The sequence below is a fragment of the Capra hircus genome, chromosome 24 (genome assembly GCF_001704415.2).
Source record: "Capra hircus breed San Clemente chromosome 24, ASM170441v1, whole genome shotgun sequence".
NCBI lineage: Eukaryota > Metazoa > Chordata > Mammalia > Artiodactyla > Bovidae > Capra > Capra hircus.
This window is the reverse complement of record NC_030831.1, coordinates 3498634-3513916: the sequence shown is the minus strand read 5'-3', so window position 1 is coordinate 3513916 and position 15283 is coordinate 3498634. Positions and strand designations below refer to the sequence as shown.

The window sequence follows — 15283 nt, the reverse complement described above, 5'->3', positions numbered from 1 at the left end:
CACTTCCTGACAGGGTCTGTGCCTCCCCAGTTGCTGCGAGCAAGCGCTGCAGGGCAGGTCCCCAGTGGACCAAACCATCTTATCAAGAACAGAGGCTGGTTATCTGTTTTATCTGTAGTAATGTGTATATTTTAATCCTGACCTCCTAATTTAAAACCTACCCTTTTCCCCCCTTGGTTTTCTATGTCTGTGAGTCAATTTCTGCTTTGTAAATAAATTCGTGTCATATTTTAAATTCCACATATAAGTGATATCACAGGATATTTGTATTTCTCTGTCTGATGTATTTCACTTAGTATGCTCCTTAAATCCTGAGGTCTATCCATGTTGCTGACAAGGACTCACTATATAGCACAGGAAACTATACTCAATATCTTATAATAACTTGTAATGGAAAAAAATCTGAAAAAGAATACACATATGCATTATTATATAATATATATACATTATTGTACATATATATTCACATAACCCGGTCGCTTTGCTGTGCACCTTAAATTAACACAGCACTGTAAATCAACTCTATTTCAACAAAAATTAAAAGAGCAGATGCTAAGACAGTATGAATTTCCGGCCATTTTTAGTCTTGTTTTCACATCCCATTAACTTCTCAATCTAGGGAAAGAAGAATACAGAAGACTCAAGCATACAGAATTAAAATATGTATCTTAGTTGACTTTAAAAAATCAACTAATCAACTCTACTATCAAGAATTGCGTGAACTGATACATATTGGGAAATATTATTTATTTTGTATAGCTTTTTTTGGGCCAATATTCCATACTTTGCTCATGTTAACAGTAATAAGGTTCTTGTATCAAACATTCCTCCTTTCACAAGTTGAATAACATGATACTAAAGGTCTACAAAAAAATGGAATTCCAAGGTTAAGATGCCCACACTAGTAGGATTGAGAATTCAGAGTTCTATATTTGGACTTCTGAAATATGATCACAATTCCGGGCCATAATTAGAATATTAGTTACAGAAAACCTAAATTAAAAAAAAAACACCAATAAACCCCAAATTAGCTAATAAAGCTTGCATACATTTTGTCTCTAGACAAGTACTATGAACAGCAAGCAATTTAAGGAAATAAGACACTGGGCGGAATGGAGAGCAGTAGCCATGAGTGCAGCAAGTCAGGCCGCTTACGCCTGGGTCACAGTCATAGACCCTGAGCTGTGAGCCCTGGGAGACTCCAGCCCGCCGCTGATCGTGCTCTGTCTCCTCCTGTCTTGTCTTTCCTGAAAGGTGCATGCTGCTCGTCTGTTTTCATATAAATCTGAAATATGCTATTTATCCCGTGTGCACATGTGGTCAAGTGATCAAGAGACATATTTTCAGTCCTGTGCACTCCCTGCCCCATTTTAAAGGAAATCCTGCAAGTAGTAAATTCACGCTAATTGGGAGCTCTATGAAGGGGTTAAAACACTGCCCGTTACAAGTCGGGTGGCCATTATAAATGTTACCCAAATAAAAGCCAGAAACAGGAAGCCAAAAAGCAGGTCCCTACGGCAGGCATGTCTTAAATGATATCATTTGTCAAGTTTCCAGCATCTTGTGGTGGGTGAACACACACACAAAAAAGGAGGTCTGTGTTGTACCAAGGACGTTACATCCTCATTAGCTGGAATGTTCTTTAAGTATATAATGCAACATTTTCATTGTAATAAGAAGTGCAACTTGTCACTGCACTTTCATTAGATAAATACTGAATGTAATACTAATGACCATTTATAAAGGCGCTATCCTCCTCCTGAGAAACTCCATTCAGATGAAATCATATAATAACAATTTTTAGAGCACGTCATGAAAAACTTCTGTGTAGTTTCTCTGCAAACTATTTCCTGATTTTTTTTTTTTTTTTAAATGCTGAAGGCGGTGAACAATGGAAGTCGTCATCAAATGGACCCGGAATGACATTGTTAGTATTTTCTTCGTACAAAAACAAATTTGAAGGAAGAGCATTTGGCCTTTTACAAATCACAATGGGACAGGAGGGAATAGCTGGGACTCCCTTGTTTCTTGGCATGCTAACTGGAGCCAAGGCTCTCCATCTGCCCAGCCGGGGACCTCAAGGCTGATGTGCAGAGAAGGCCACCCTGAGAACCCAGAAATAATTCATCCACCAGGATCGTTCAGCCCCGGCCCAGTCTCTAAAACAAAGACTGACAATTGCCCTGAATTATGGATGTACTTTTTGTGATATGTAATACAGTTCAGAAGAAAGGCGGAGAGAGGATCGCACCATTTCACCTCCCATTAGAGGCTGGGCTTGAACGATAATCCCAGAAGATGAAACTGATGCTGAACTATGACCCTCAATTTACAAATCATTTTTCAGAAGAATTAAAAAAAAAGTTTAAACATATTTTTGGCATTATCTGAATGGGCGGAATCTTTCATGCTTGTTTTCTAAGAATAAATGAAAACAGTATGCACTGTAGTTTTTTAGTTTGGGGAGAGATGGAACATGAGGTTTTCAGATTATATTTTATTTTAAACCTGGTTGTTTGAATTTTTTTTTTTTTACATAGCTGAATTCAGTGTATGCCTTCAAAACATAATAAATTTCTATTCTATAGCTTCAGGGATCCATCCGTTAAAATGTTGGTCTTTCATCTTTATTACTCTCCCATTAAAATGAAAGAAACCGGGACGTACTTCAGTTTAGAAGAAGCAATTTAGTTGGCAATGTCCTTACTGCTCAAGTCTTGACAGAGGGAAAAAGCCCATGATTGCTTAGACTTCACACTTCTGTCTGCCTAGGACACCACTAAGCCTATCAGACAGAGAGTACCTTACAGTGAATAATATTCTCTGATGAGCTGATTTGATTACAGCGTTGCTCCACTACCAGTCATTCCCTTGCAGTTACATTCATAAAACCTGTCCCCTCCCCTTTGTTTGCTTGGGTCTCTAAAAGGGAGGCCAAGTCCCCTTCGGTTTCGCTACAGCTGTTAGGTCTGAAAGGGACAGATTAATACCTGAGCGGCACACTGGCCAGGCTTCTCCGGTACCCTGCACTAGTAACCCCTTGCTCTAATGAGGACGCAAAGAGCCTCCCGTCGGGCTGTTACCCTTCTTCATAACTCAAAAGCGTCACAGTGGCAGTAGCCTCCGGTGCTATTTGTCTTTAGTGCAGTTGTGACACTCCGGCATGATCCATAATTTGGCAACTATTTACCGTGACATTTCCCTTCAGTGCAGCCATAACATTCAGTGAAGCCATTATTTGGCCCCATTTACCATATAAATTGTATTGTTGTGCGTGCATGCTAGCAGCTACATTAGGTACCTGAAAATGAGTAAATCTTGTAAAACAGATCCGAACAGCTACTCAGCGGTACGACTGCCTTGCTCCTCAGACAGAAGGAGAGAAAAATTAAATACGTCGCCAAGTTTCCTAGAATATCTCTAATCGGGTGTCTATTTGTTTAGCCTGTTAGAGACGCTGAAACCCAAGGCTCTGAAAACCAGTCTGGTGGGCGTGGCTTCGCTAGAAAGGCAGGATGGGGTTCCCACCTCAGCGATGAAAACCTGAGGAAGGTGGGGACGAAGGTGGGTCAGCTGTGGGCTTGATTCAGAGGGGAAGGCGCGGGGCTGGTTACCTTCACGGGAGTGACGTCAGGTGATGGTGACAAGAAGTGTCTTGTCCCAACAGGCCTCTCGGAGACCTGGAGCATGACACGGCGTCAGTGGTGGCTACCTGACTTCCAGGTCAGGGAGAAAACCCGCCTCCCCAAAGTCTCCAATGAGAAGCAAATGCACGCTCATCTGAGGTCACTTCAGTCCCTGCTTTGTGGGATGCTGTTTGACACACCCCAGTAGGCAGATGAAGGGTTCTGTTTGGTGTCTACAGCGCTTTCCCCATACGGCCCGGGTTTTGTTATGTTGACTCTCACTGTGGATGGAGCATATCCTTCTTCATTTCACGTGCATGTACTAAATTTTTAAAGTCTCCCGAATCTCTAGTTTCCCTTTACCAAAACTGCTCTTTTGTCCATATGAGTTTTCAACACTACTTTGCTTCTTAAGGGAAGAGAGAAATCTTCCATCCCACACATGCCTCACCAGCATGATTGTGTATAAAATCATTAAATAAAGAGATACTTCTTTAAAAGAGGTCTGTGCTCATTTAATTTTTTTTTTTTCTAATGACCTAACAGAGTCAGAGTTTTGGGAGAATCCCTCCAAATTTCTCTTTAGAGAATTGGCTGGTAATTTATGGAAGGAGAAGGGCCATTTCCTGAGAATATGGACTCTGAGAAGTGACTGACTTTTGCTCTCTCTCTCATTTATTAACAACTTGCTAGCATTATACCAAAATCTCCCATAGCAAAGAACTCATGAACTGTTTTCAAGCCCGATTTTAAAATCTCATCAGGCTGAAGACATGCTGACTTGATCAGATCTTGCATCAGGGATTAATTATTTCCCTGGAGCAATAAAATCTGGAATGAGACTCTCCATGAGCAAAGAACTGAAGGTAAAGGTTCTACCTCTGTGCCATGGAGGGAAGTTTTACTAGCGCTTTTGTTTGGCAAGGGAAAGCAAAAAAAAAAAGGAAGCAAAGAAAAGAGAGACCTAGTTATTAAACTTTACTTTTGTTTTTTAAAAAATATTATCTCCATTACCAACTAAAAATAAATAGATTTGAGTAATTCTGGGGCATAAAATGACCATTTTCTTTCTCTTATGCCATTGTTCTGCTTTTATAGCTTACTGTTGACAGAGGGAGGTAATTCAATGACAATTTTTCCAGTGTTTTTTCTCATGTACATATAATCGATGGCCCGGAAGACCGATTCCAGGCCGATAAACCTGCCCTCTGCAGACAGAACTCCGGTGTCCACCTCACAAACCAGCTCGCCACCCGCATACATCTTGAGCAAGTGGTCCATGGCACCTCGAAACTCAGGAAGGTAATGGTTCAAGAAGAAGCCCTGGACGCTGGCAGATTTCTTCAGCAGTTTGGCTGGAAGTGTTGCTGCTTTCACGGGCGACAGGCCGGTAGGAGTCTGGTAGCCAGAGACGAACCCGATCACTATCAAGCGCCCTCGGGTAGCCAAGGCGTCCACGGCCAAGTCAAACATGGCTCCCCCGACAGACTCGTACACCACGTCCACACCTTGGGGGTACTCCTGCCTCAAGACGGCACCCACGTGCTCGGCGTTATAGTTGATGGGCCGGTCGCAGCCAACAGACTTCAGAAAAGCAGACTTCTCGGCAGAAGAGCACGTTCCAATGACGTGGCACTTGGCCTTCTTTGCGAGCTGGACGGCGAACTGGCCGGTGCCCCCGGCTGCCGCGGTCACCAGGACCTTCTTCCCTTCTGAAAGCCCCCCGAGCTCTTTCAGGCTGATGTAGGCTGTGGTCCCACTCACCAGGAGCGTGAGATACTCGGGTTTCAGGGCCGGCACTGGGATGGCGACCCTGGCGGGCACCACTGTGTACTCAGCGAAGGACCCAGGCGCCATGTAGGCCACAGCCTGGCCGACAGTGAACGCAGCGCTGGCAGAGAGGCCCAAGGCCACCACCTCTCCCACACCTTCGAAGCCTGCGTCGAAGGGGGTCTTGACTGAAGGGTCATAGCGGCCAGCCGAATAGTTGATGTCAGAAGCATTGACACCAGCAAATCTAGAGGAAAACAAACACACACACACATTCAGGTGCTTTCTTTGTCAAGGCTTTTTCTATTTCTCTGAATCTGGTGACTGTGGAGGGCAGTGAAGCTGTTATCTATTCTGACAGAATTCGAAAAAAAAACCACCCAAAACTCTTGATATGCACTTCAAAAAAAAAAAAAAAAAAGGAAAAGAAATCAAACAAATGTGAGCTCAACAGTGATTCCGTATTAGAGTTTTGGTTTATTGTATTCTTTCATTAGGTTAGGAATAAGTTCACATCTCTCTAAACAGGTTATTTATTTCATACGCCACTTATTCCCTTTCTCTTTCTTTCAAAAGAGAGGAAAAAAAAAATTCAGGAAGCCCTCATACACAAACTTCACCGGAGCTATGAGTTGGAAATTAATTGGTCTCTTAGCAAAGATGTTAAAAACAACAGCGGGATAAAATATATTCAAAGAGGTAGACTTGTATTGATTCTGGCAACAATTTAACACTTCAGATAATAATAGTAACGACAATGATATTATTAAAGATTGATGTAATGTACAAGGTCACTGGCTGCTACATGTTACTGCAGGGCTTGTTTCAAACAGTGTGAGAGAGGCTGCAGCAAATTTTCCTTCTGATGTAACTGTGTCCAGTGTGAAAATATGCATTTTGATTAATTGAACAAAAATTGTCTCATAAGGGTAGAGAGATTTTTATGGAACATCCAACATTTCACAGTCCTTCCCAGATGAAAAGAAAAGCAAATCGACACTATATTTTTCCTCAACAAGAAGCAGAGACATACTTGATTAATACCAGATGATTATTTTCACTTTGGTATCCAGAGTCAATTTAATTGCCAGGCTGGTATTTTTACCAGCTTTTTTTTCATCTCAGTATACCTCATAACAAAAATATCCTGATACATAAGGAAAAAAACCATTCTCCCAAGGATGTCGGGAGGTGGCCGAGACACACAGTGGGAGGACCCTAAAGATGCCATTTCCACCTGTAATGAAAGGAAAAGGTGCTGGGATCTGGTGGCTTCCGCTGGTAAGTAGGGCTCATGTTAAAACAATTTACTTTTAATTTAACTTAATAAACCCCAAACTGCCCGGCACAAGGACCCACTTCCACTTTATATAGAGACAATACTTAGCCCTCGTAAATGCGCCCTTATGACGGTGCCCCACATACACGATTGGACACTCTCTACATTTATCAACAGAAATAAGAAAGCAGGAAACTCTCCTTCGGGCTCGTCCAGTCCAGCAGCTTTCAGAAGTTACCAGACACAAGGCCTCACAATCACGTTACAGGATTCCATACCCGAACAGGACACATAGTAATGAGAAGCGGGAACAATGGTTTGTGGTGGGTTCTCATTGGCATTTAATGCCAAGATGCCAACGTTCCATCTTTTGGGTAGGGGAGGGCCAGGCATCTTGCCTTTCACTTTGCCGAGTTCTCCAGGCCTGGCCTAGTGTCCTGAGCGCGTGCTTCCGGACCTTGGGGAAGGCGGCGGTCGAGCCCAGTCGGGGTGCCTCTGGACGCCGGATCGCTGGGGCTGGAAGGCCGGCTGCAGGACCGCCGGCGGGGGTGGGGAGGTGGGCTGTGCTTACAGGTGGGGGCCGCGGCGGGTAGCCCGCTCTGTTCTCCTCGCGCAGGATTAGACTCGCCCTTCCCGTGGCCTTCGCCCCTCCCGTCTTGCCCCCTCCCTACCGCCGCCCCCCCCACCCCCCCGCGCTGGCGTTTCTGCCTTTCCAACCACAGAGGCCCTTCCCTTGCGGGAGCCCCCGCCTTGAACTCGGCCCCTCGGGTCACCATCATCTCCAAACCGGAGCGAACTGGGGGGAGGGAGCTGGCGAGCGGGAAGGGGCTGCTGGAGGAAAAGGCAGTCCCATCACCGCCCCCCACCCCCGCGCACCCCCTTCCGGGGCTGTGGTTGCCACTTCCAGGCGGGAGGCTGAGGACCGAGCAGGGTGCACGCCTGGGAGACAAGCGGCGGCGGGGCGAGGGCACCCGCGCAGAGGGGGCAGCGAGGGCCCGTGTGTGTGCGCGCGCGCGCGCGTGTTGGGGGGCAGGGTGGGCTCTGTCGGGAGCTCGGCGGCTGCAGCCCACCAGCGGCAGCTTGAGCTCACCAAGGGGCTTTGCTTAAAAACCCAAGTCAGACATTGCGGTGGAGCCCGGCCAGCGCTGGAGCGGGGGCCGGAGACCACGGGGCCCGCCCCGCGCCTGGTCCACGTCCCCGCTCCCTGCGGCGCCCTCGATGCGCCCGGGCCAACCTGCAGGGCGCCAGAAACCCGCGCTTCTGGAACTATCTCCCCTCGCAAGTGCCCGGCCTCCACCGACTGCCCGGCCCGTGCCGTCGTCCCGCGGCCTCTCCACCGCAACCACGGACAGATGCGATCCGTGAGTCCGACTCCCGGAGCGGACTGGAGTCGCGCGGGTCGCCGCCGAGGCCCGCGACCATGACCTCAGCCTCCCTGGGCCGAGCCGGGATCCCAGCGGGCGCGCCCAGTCCGCACCGGCCGCCGAGCTCGGGCCCTGGGGCGATCGAGAGCCAGGGAAGCCAGGGGCACGCGGCGCTCCTGAGCTCGTCGGCCTCGCGACAGTAGCCGCCGGCGGCCAGACTGTGACCTTGGCCTCGCAGGCACCCCCATTTTACGTCTCTCCACCCTACCCTGCCTTCTAAGTCGCCTGCGTCGTCGGTGAAGGAATCCGGAGTTCCTGCTCGTCTCCGGACACCTCACCCTCTCCAGGGCCGCCCAGCCTCTGGTCGCGAGCCCCACCTCTCCCTGAAGCCCCGTTTTGCGGCTGGTGTGGACCCGCCACTGCCCGGGTGCGCCTTGGTCCTTACCTGGGCTTTGGGTAGAGGAGTGGGAGGAGTGGGAGCCGGCGCCTTGGGCTCCATCGGAAACAAGTTCAAGAGCTGCAGGCGCGGTGGGCAGGGATCCGGGTTTGGGGAGCAGCGGACAGAAAGGGCGAGTGAGCGAGAAAAAGAGAAGACGCGCTAGGGAGGATGCGTGCATTTGGAGACTCGTCTGTACCCCTTTAATTTAAACTACGTGCTTTTAATGAGTGCAGGGGTCTAGCGATCCGACAGGCAGACCTACGCAAAAGACAAAAATCGAGGAGCCCAGGGAAAAAGAGAGGGATGTTTGGGGCTCTGCCCAAATATATACCCTTCCGGAGTCACTCGGTTTATTTACACTAAAAAGCGATGAGCCCTTTCGTCATGTTTATTGTGAAACAGGGCAGCGGTCCGAGGGGAGGCAATGGGTTTTCTGTTAACAAAAATCAAACCCGAAGACTCAAGTCCAGGGCAAAACCTTCAATACTGGAAGACAAAGTCCGCCAAACCAGACCTTCCTTTTAAAAAAAAAAGAAGGAAAGAAAAAAGGGATAAAGAAAAGAATGAAGGAAAAAAAAAATCTCGGCCTGGAGAATGAGAAGGAATAGTTACCCTCCCTTGAGCAACAAACGGTTTGTCAAAAATGCCCTCCCCATCCCCCCCCTTCTCTGTGCCGGTCCTACAAACTCTGCTCCATTATCTAACATTTGAACAGAAAATCGTTAGAAATATTTGGAAACGAAATAATGTGGCAGTATCTTGCAAAAAAAGAAAAATCTAAAAATAGTGCGTGAACTGAACCAGAGGGAGTCGGAGTCTTTCTCCTTTTATTTTCTTCTCTTTTATGAGGGAAGCGGGGTTTCCTCGGATGTTAGAAAGCCGAAGGCCAGAAGTGGATAAAGGAAAGGCGTGGGCACGTTCTAGAAGGATTCTAGGCCCCCTTCTCACACCTTTCCTAAATGATAAACTTGATTATGCTAAATCGATGTCTTAAAAAGCACCTCCCTCACTGTGAATAAAGAATTTGTATTTTCTGTTAAATTGGAAAGACACGTGCAAAAGGTTCCACTGAAAGAGAAAGTCAGAGGGAGCACAATTAAAACCCCCCAGACACCTTTCCAAAGAAGTGAATTTGGGCTGAATCCATTCACTCCGGAGCAGATTATTATTATTGTTACGATAAAAAATGAGAAGCTCTTGCATAGAATTTTCATGCAGTTGACACTGTTCGGGGCGATTTGGTCTGGGATTAAAATGAACTAACCTGTAGTGAAGTATTGAGCCTCTATTCTTAAAAAAAAAAAATCGGTAAAATGCCACCCTTACTGACAACATTTGCTAGAATAAAGGATCTTCCCACAGTTTGGGGGGTAGGGGCATATTTTCCAGCAGAGTAAGGAGAGGGACAGGCAGAGGTCCGCCCCATCCTCACAAGCAGAAAACGCGCCCCCTTCTTCTGTGACGGATTTCAAGGTAGAAGTTAGAGGTCAAGCGGTGACTATAAATATCCTATTTATATTAAAGGGATTCTTGGCATCTGTGGATGGAAGCTAGAGGCGTGGATCTTAAAGCAACCCAAGTTGAGAGCATCCAACATGGCAGCCGGTGCTCCAGAACTCCGACCGACCACCTAGTTCGGGGACCGGCCCTGGTGACCCAGCGCGGGGAAGGGGCGCACACCCTGCGGAGCTGGTGCCCCGCAGGCGGGCAGGCTGGTCCTGCGGGCAGGAACTCCTCCACCGCAGTGCGGGCGGGGGTCCCACCGCGCGGCTGCTGGGAGTGCGGAAACTTCACACCTTCCGCTGCCCGCCCCGCTCAGTCGCCCCCTCCCCACTTCACACCCTGTTTGTAAAAGGTGTTCTTTCCCCAAGCAGCCTGGTGTGTACCATTGGTGCTCACAGTTCACAGTTGCGGGTGGCGGGGGTGGGGGGGTGGTGGTGGAGAAAAAGCCTGCGTGAAACTTTGCCGGTTGGATTTCTTCGGTGTATTTTTTCAATCTGAGTCTCATCTCACTTCCAGGAAATCACTCCTGTGTTTTGTATGTCCTGCGTGAACACTCACCCACCCTTCTTTTCAACTTGTCAGGACGCGCGTCTGGATCTCAGCTGCCTTAGAGGTTCCTGGTACTGATGAAGAAACCCTCCGAAGCCCGGGTCCCAGCGGTGCACTTCAGCCCATCGGTTCAGGCGCCCCCTGCCCCCGCCCCTTTCCCAGCCTCCGCTCAGCCCCACCTTTGGCTCGCTTGGTTTCTACCTCTCCAACAGGTTCCCAGAAGTCTGACTTCCTGGTCAGAATTCCGAAGTCTCCGAGCTAGGTTTGGAAGACTGATACGAATCTCTAAAATGGACCGTTCAGCATTGCCCCAAGCTGATTAGATAAGATACACGGTCCTTCAGTCCTCGCCGAGGACCGAGTGCTTTCGAGCACACCACTGACAACCTGGTTACAACCACAAGTTACTTCTCCCTCCGAAAGTATTACGCAACCTGAAATACGCAACACTCGCCCCACAGACCAGACTGACCCGGCGGGCGAGCCCCGCTCTCGCCAAGGGGGATGGAGGAAGCGGACGCCCCGCTTGCAAGTCAGGCAGCGAGAGGACCCACGGGCAGAGCCGCGGGCACGGCTCTGAAGAGTGAGGTTCCTTCCCTCTTGTTGCTTCAGCAGTTACTAAAGATTAGTGAGATGGAAACAAATTAAGATGGGCAGTGTGGAGGTGGAAAAGACAGTCCCAAGGTCGGGCGACGACCCGAGCCTCATTCAGTCTGCAAAACCTGCGGCCATGCCCCCACCCCGGCCCCGCCGCCTGGGACGCGCGCCCCGCGGTACACTGCAGGGCACAGACGACAGTCACACAGAGCTGACAACACGCAGGCGGCACCGGCGAGGTGCACACCAACACACCTAACGACAGGCTCCGCCACAGCCAGGCAGCTGCCAACCTGGAGCGGACAGGAACAGCCAGCCCGGGCCCCGGCCTCCTTCCTCCAAAGCACGTTACCTAAACGTCGCGGTTTGTGTCCAGGCTGTTCCCAACTCCACCCTAAAGATTAGGCGATCGCTGGAGCCGTGGGTGCGCGCGGGTGGGCTGGGCGGGGAGCCTCCCCTTCTGGGTCCCGTCGGTTTTATTTCGGGAGCGGGAGGGGGAGGAGGAGGGAAGGCTGGGGGAGGGGAGGGGAATCCCAAATTAAAATAACCCTCCGTTATGAGGACGTTCGGTGCCATCGGATATTCACACCGGCAACAGTCTCATTACGTTCGCCTTCGCCAGATGGCGGCGGGTTCAACTTCCCGGGATCTCGCAAAGTCGGGCTATGCGCCCGAGCGCGCGCCGGGAGTGGGGACGCAGGCGGGCGCGGGACAGCCCCGGAGCGGCGCGGCGCAGCACGGGCCGGGGCCGGGGCGGGGGGCGCGCGCCGGGCTCACCGGTTCCGGACGAGGAGGTCTCCGTCCCCGGGGAGTGGCACCGGGCAGTCCCGGCGCAGGGTGGCGGCCTCGCGGAAGTTGGGGCTCAGCCGGGTCACCACCAGCTTCTGCATCGCGCTAGGGATGGCCGAGCCCTGGAAGTCCAGGAAGTGGCGGGCGTACGACATGTCCACGATGGCTCGGGTCCCGGCGAGCGCCAGCCTCTGCATGGCCCGCGCCTCTGCCTTCTTTCTGCGCCGCCGCTGGCCGGGGTCGCGCCCAGTCCGGGCCGCTCCGCGAGGCGAGGCTCCGCGCGGCGGGCGGAGCGGGCGGGTCCGCCCCTCCTCCGGCCCGCGCCCTCCCCTCGGCTCCCCCCGCCTCTTCCCCGCTACGTTTGGCGCCCGCTCCCCCCTCCTGCCCCGCCGCGCGCTGCGCGGTTAGTCCGCGCAGCCCCCGCGGTTCCCGGGCGCGCCACCCCCGGGGTCCGGGCCAGGGGATCGCTGACGCCCTGGCCGCTGCTCCTTTAATCTTTTTGTTTTGGTTTGAATCTGCTTGGCGCAGACTGGCCAAGGATCCTCTCCGCCCTCCCCCTTCCTCCCGGCGCCCGGGAGGCACCGGATATCCCCACCCTCCCCACGGTCTAAAAGCCGGATTTGACTCCTCTAAAAGGGTGAGGGGGGCGGCGAGGGCACCCGCGCGTCCCGCGACTGCCGCGGCCCACAGCCGGCGGCAGCCCGGGGCGTCCTCGGAGCTGCGCGGCGCCCAGCGGCCGGCGCAGGCGCCTCCCCTTCCCGTGCGGAGCGTTCACTTCCTTGCAAGGTGGTACGAATCAACCCCGAGCGCGGCCGGGGCGGCGGGGCACGGCCCGGGCCCGGGGCCGGGCGGGGAGCCCTGGGCGCCGGTGCGGGCGCAGGAGCACCCAGCGCCGGGCGGGGGGCGCCCAGGGCATCCTGAGCCCAGGCTGTTGGCCCTTGTCCCCGCAACGGCTCGCCCGTGCCGCCTTGCCCTTAGTCTGTCCCATGTAAGTTGCACGAACTAAGCCATTTTATTTATTTTGGCCAAGACTTCATGTTTTTCCATGACTGTTTTAAGTGGCCTCTACAAGACTGTTACAGGTTTCCCACTGGGAAAGAAACACAGATACTGGGAACCAGAGGGTCAAATTCCCAGAGCACACGAACATCTTAAACTTATGGGGCGGGGGGGGGGGGGTTGCGGATTGCCGAGGGCCTTAATGGAACTGGATGGAGACGTTACCATGATGTATGAGGACCTTTTTTTTTATAACCCAGTTAGAAAGATCTGCCGTTCCATCGTGTCAATTATCTCCCTGTTTGCATTGACCAAATAATCAATTCACTTCTCACAGAGGGGCCAGATTAAATATTTTCCACATTTTTTTGTGTGATGAGCAAAGTCCATCATTAAATTTTTATTAAAGGAATCCATTGTAGTGAAACATGTTTTCTTATCGTCCACTTACCCATTAATTACCAAAATATAAAAGCCGCAGAGTGCCCCTCCCCAATCACATCTAACCCCCAAACTAGGATTGCAAAAGTGACACAGGTCTTTTTATCTCAAATGCCGGACATTCCTCTTCCAAGGGTAGTTTGTGTCCACGTGGGTGCGTGTGTGTGAGTGTACAAGCGGGGGCGGAGGGGGAGACGCGCAGGTTTAAAAATCTGCAGGAACTAGTCTACTCAACTTGGCTTATAACACATGGGCTTCACCCACGGTCAGCCGGTGGATTACAGTAACAAACCCCTCAATGTCTTTCTCCAACGTGCAATCTTTTATGTTATTCCGTATTAAGATTTCTTTTTTGTGTCATATTGTTTAGCTGGGGGGGGGGGGAGAAAACAAAGCAATTAAAAAGATTGACAGGTATGGTTTGTGAGAGACCTATTTGTAATTGTCAGGGTGACGTTGGCGAGAGGAGGAGGAGTAAAAACTGAAGCCGGAAAAGCAGCTCGATGTGTCTGTCTATCAGTTGAGACTGTCTGAAAGCTCTGCGATCCGAATGTGTGTTATATTTCACTGAAAAGAGGAGCGAGCGAGAGTGCATCTCCTCTCTCCCAGGAGTTTGGGGGGGACCGTCCACGCTCATCTCGCCCACCCAGTGAACGTCTGCTCTTCACCCCTTCGCGCACACTCTCCGGGTTGTTGTTGTTGGCTTTTTTTTTTCCGGGGGGGGGGGTGCTTTTTGTGTATTTTTCAAAATTTTTCTGTTGGAAGATCAAGACCGGCCCAAAATCCATGATCAAAATGTGTTTGCATTAGATTTCGCCTCCGAAGAAGCGGCGATCCTGGCGGCACAGCCCCGCGGGGAGCGCGGGGCACCAAGTGGCGCTCCGGCGGCGTATGCCACTGTTTGATCTGTGACTGTTTGGAAGGTGGAGCAGCGCCTGACATCTCCCCCCGGCGCATGTATGTACGGGGGCTTCACTCCTCTGTCTTGTTTGCTTTCTTCCTCTTAGACTAAGTGCGGGGAGGAAAAGGACTGCCCAGATCGGCCTCGCCGGCGCACAATGAGCAAGCTGCGACCCGCGCACTAAAAGCACTCGCCGCGACCCCCTCACCGCCTGGAGCGAGGGGGAGAGAAAGTTGCGCTCCGAGACTCTCGGCTCGCGGAGGAAGGCGCAGGGCAGCGCCCGCAGAGGCGCCCGGAGGAGCGCCCGCCAGCAGCACCGCGGCGGCGGGGAGGCGGCAGCATGGAGCGCGGGCCGCGGGCCGGCCCTCCGAGCTCCCGCCGCTGCGCCCGCGGCCCGCGCCGGGGATGACTCCGGGCTCGGCGCCCAGGCCCCGCGCGCTCCGCCCGCAGCCCGGCGGCCGGGACGCGGCCCGCGCGGCCGCGGCCGCCGCCTCCTGAGCGGCCCCGGGCGCGGCCGTCCATGCGAGCGGCGCCCCGCGGACCGCGGCGCGCCCGGAGCCCGGAGCCCGCGGGGACGAGGCCAGAGTTGGGCGCGCCGCGGAGTTGCGCCCGCGCCCGGGGCCCCGCGTCCCCGCGCCCCGCGAACTCCGGCGGCGGCTGAGGCCCGAGCAGCATGCCGAGGAGGAAGCAGCAGGCCCCCCGGCGCTCGGCAGGTAACGGGCGCGCGGGCCGCGCCGCGGGGAGCGGGGCCGGGGGGGCGCGGCGCGGGGGGCGGGGGGCCCGGCGGCCGGCGCGCGGGGCGGGGGCGCGGGCGGGGGCGCGGGCGGCGCTCCCCCTCTGGGCCCGGGAGCGAGGCCCGGCCCGCGCCTGGCCGCCGGCGCCCCGGGGCAGCCGTCCGCGTCTCCCAACCTGGGCCGGCGCGCGGAGCGGAGAAACTTCACGGCGCTCCTCGGCACGGCGAGGAGCCCCGACGGGCCGGGGAGGCCGGGGGAGGCCGGGGGGCCGCCGGAGCTCCTGGCCGCCTCG

The 15283-nt window shown here is 52.8% G+C and overlaps 2 protein-coding genes across 4 annotated transcripts in view; one reads left to right on the top strand and one right to left on the bottom strand.

Moving 5' to 3' along the window:
- Positions 719 to 12624, bottom strand: ZADH2 (zinc binding alcohol dehydrogenase domain containing 2). Of its 3 annotated transcripts, none has more exons than XM_018039654.1 (2): positions 11905 to 12624; positions 719 to 5643 (listed from the first exon to the last, which is right to left on the bottom strand). In XM_018039654.1, exons 1-2 carry the CDS (start codon positions 12111 to 12113, stop codon positions 4719 to 4721), a joined length of 1134 nt encoding a protein of 377 aa, XP_017895143.1. In that variant the 5' UTR covers positions 12114 to 12624; the 3' UTR covers positions 719 to 4718. The 3 variants fall into 3 exon arrangements, with proteins under 3 accessions (XP_017895143.1, XP_017895142.1, XP_017895144.1); XM_018039653.1 differs by lacking the exon at positions 11905 to 12624 and adding an exon at positions 11480 to 11510; XM_018039655.1 differs by lacking the exon at positions 11905 to 12624 and adding an exon at positions 7074 to 7304.
- TSHZ1 (teashirt zinc finger homeobox 1) overlaps positions 14808 to 15283 on the top strand; it is an 82435-nt gene continuing 81959 nt past the window's right edge. The window contains exon 1 of the mRNA XM_018039574.1: positions 14808 to 14970. Within this exon, the coding sequence (XP_017895063.1) occupies positions 14931 to 14970 (40 nt within the window). The 5' untranslated portion in view covers positions 14808 to 14930. The remainder of the gene's footprint in view (positions 14971 to 15283) is intronic.

Coding starts and splice junctions, on each gene's coding strand:
- ZADH2 (XM_018039654.1), bottom strand. CDS start 12,113: ATGCAGAGGCTGGCGCTCGCCGGGACCCGAGCCATCGTGGACATGTCG. Junction 5,644..11,904: donor GACCTCCTCGTCCGGAACCG/GTGAGCCCGGCG, acceptor GTTTTCCTCTAG/ATTTGCTGGTGTCAATGCTT.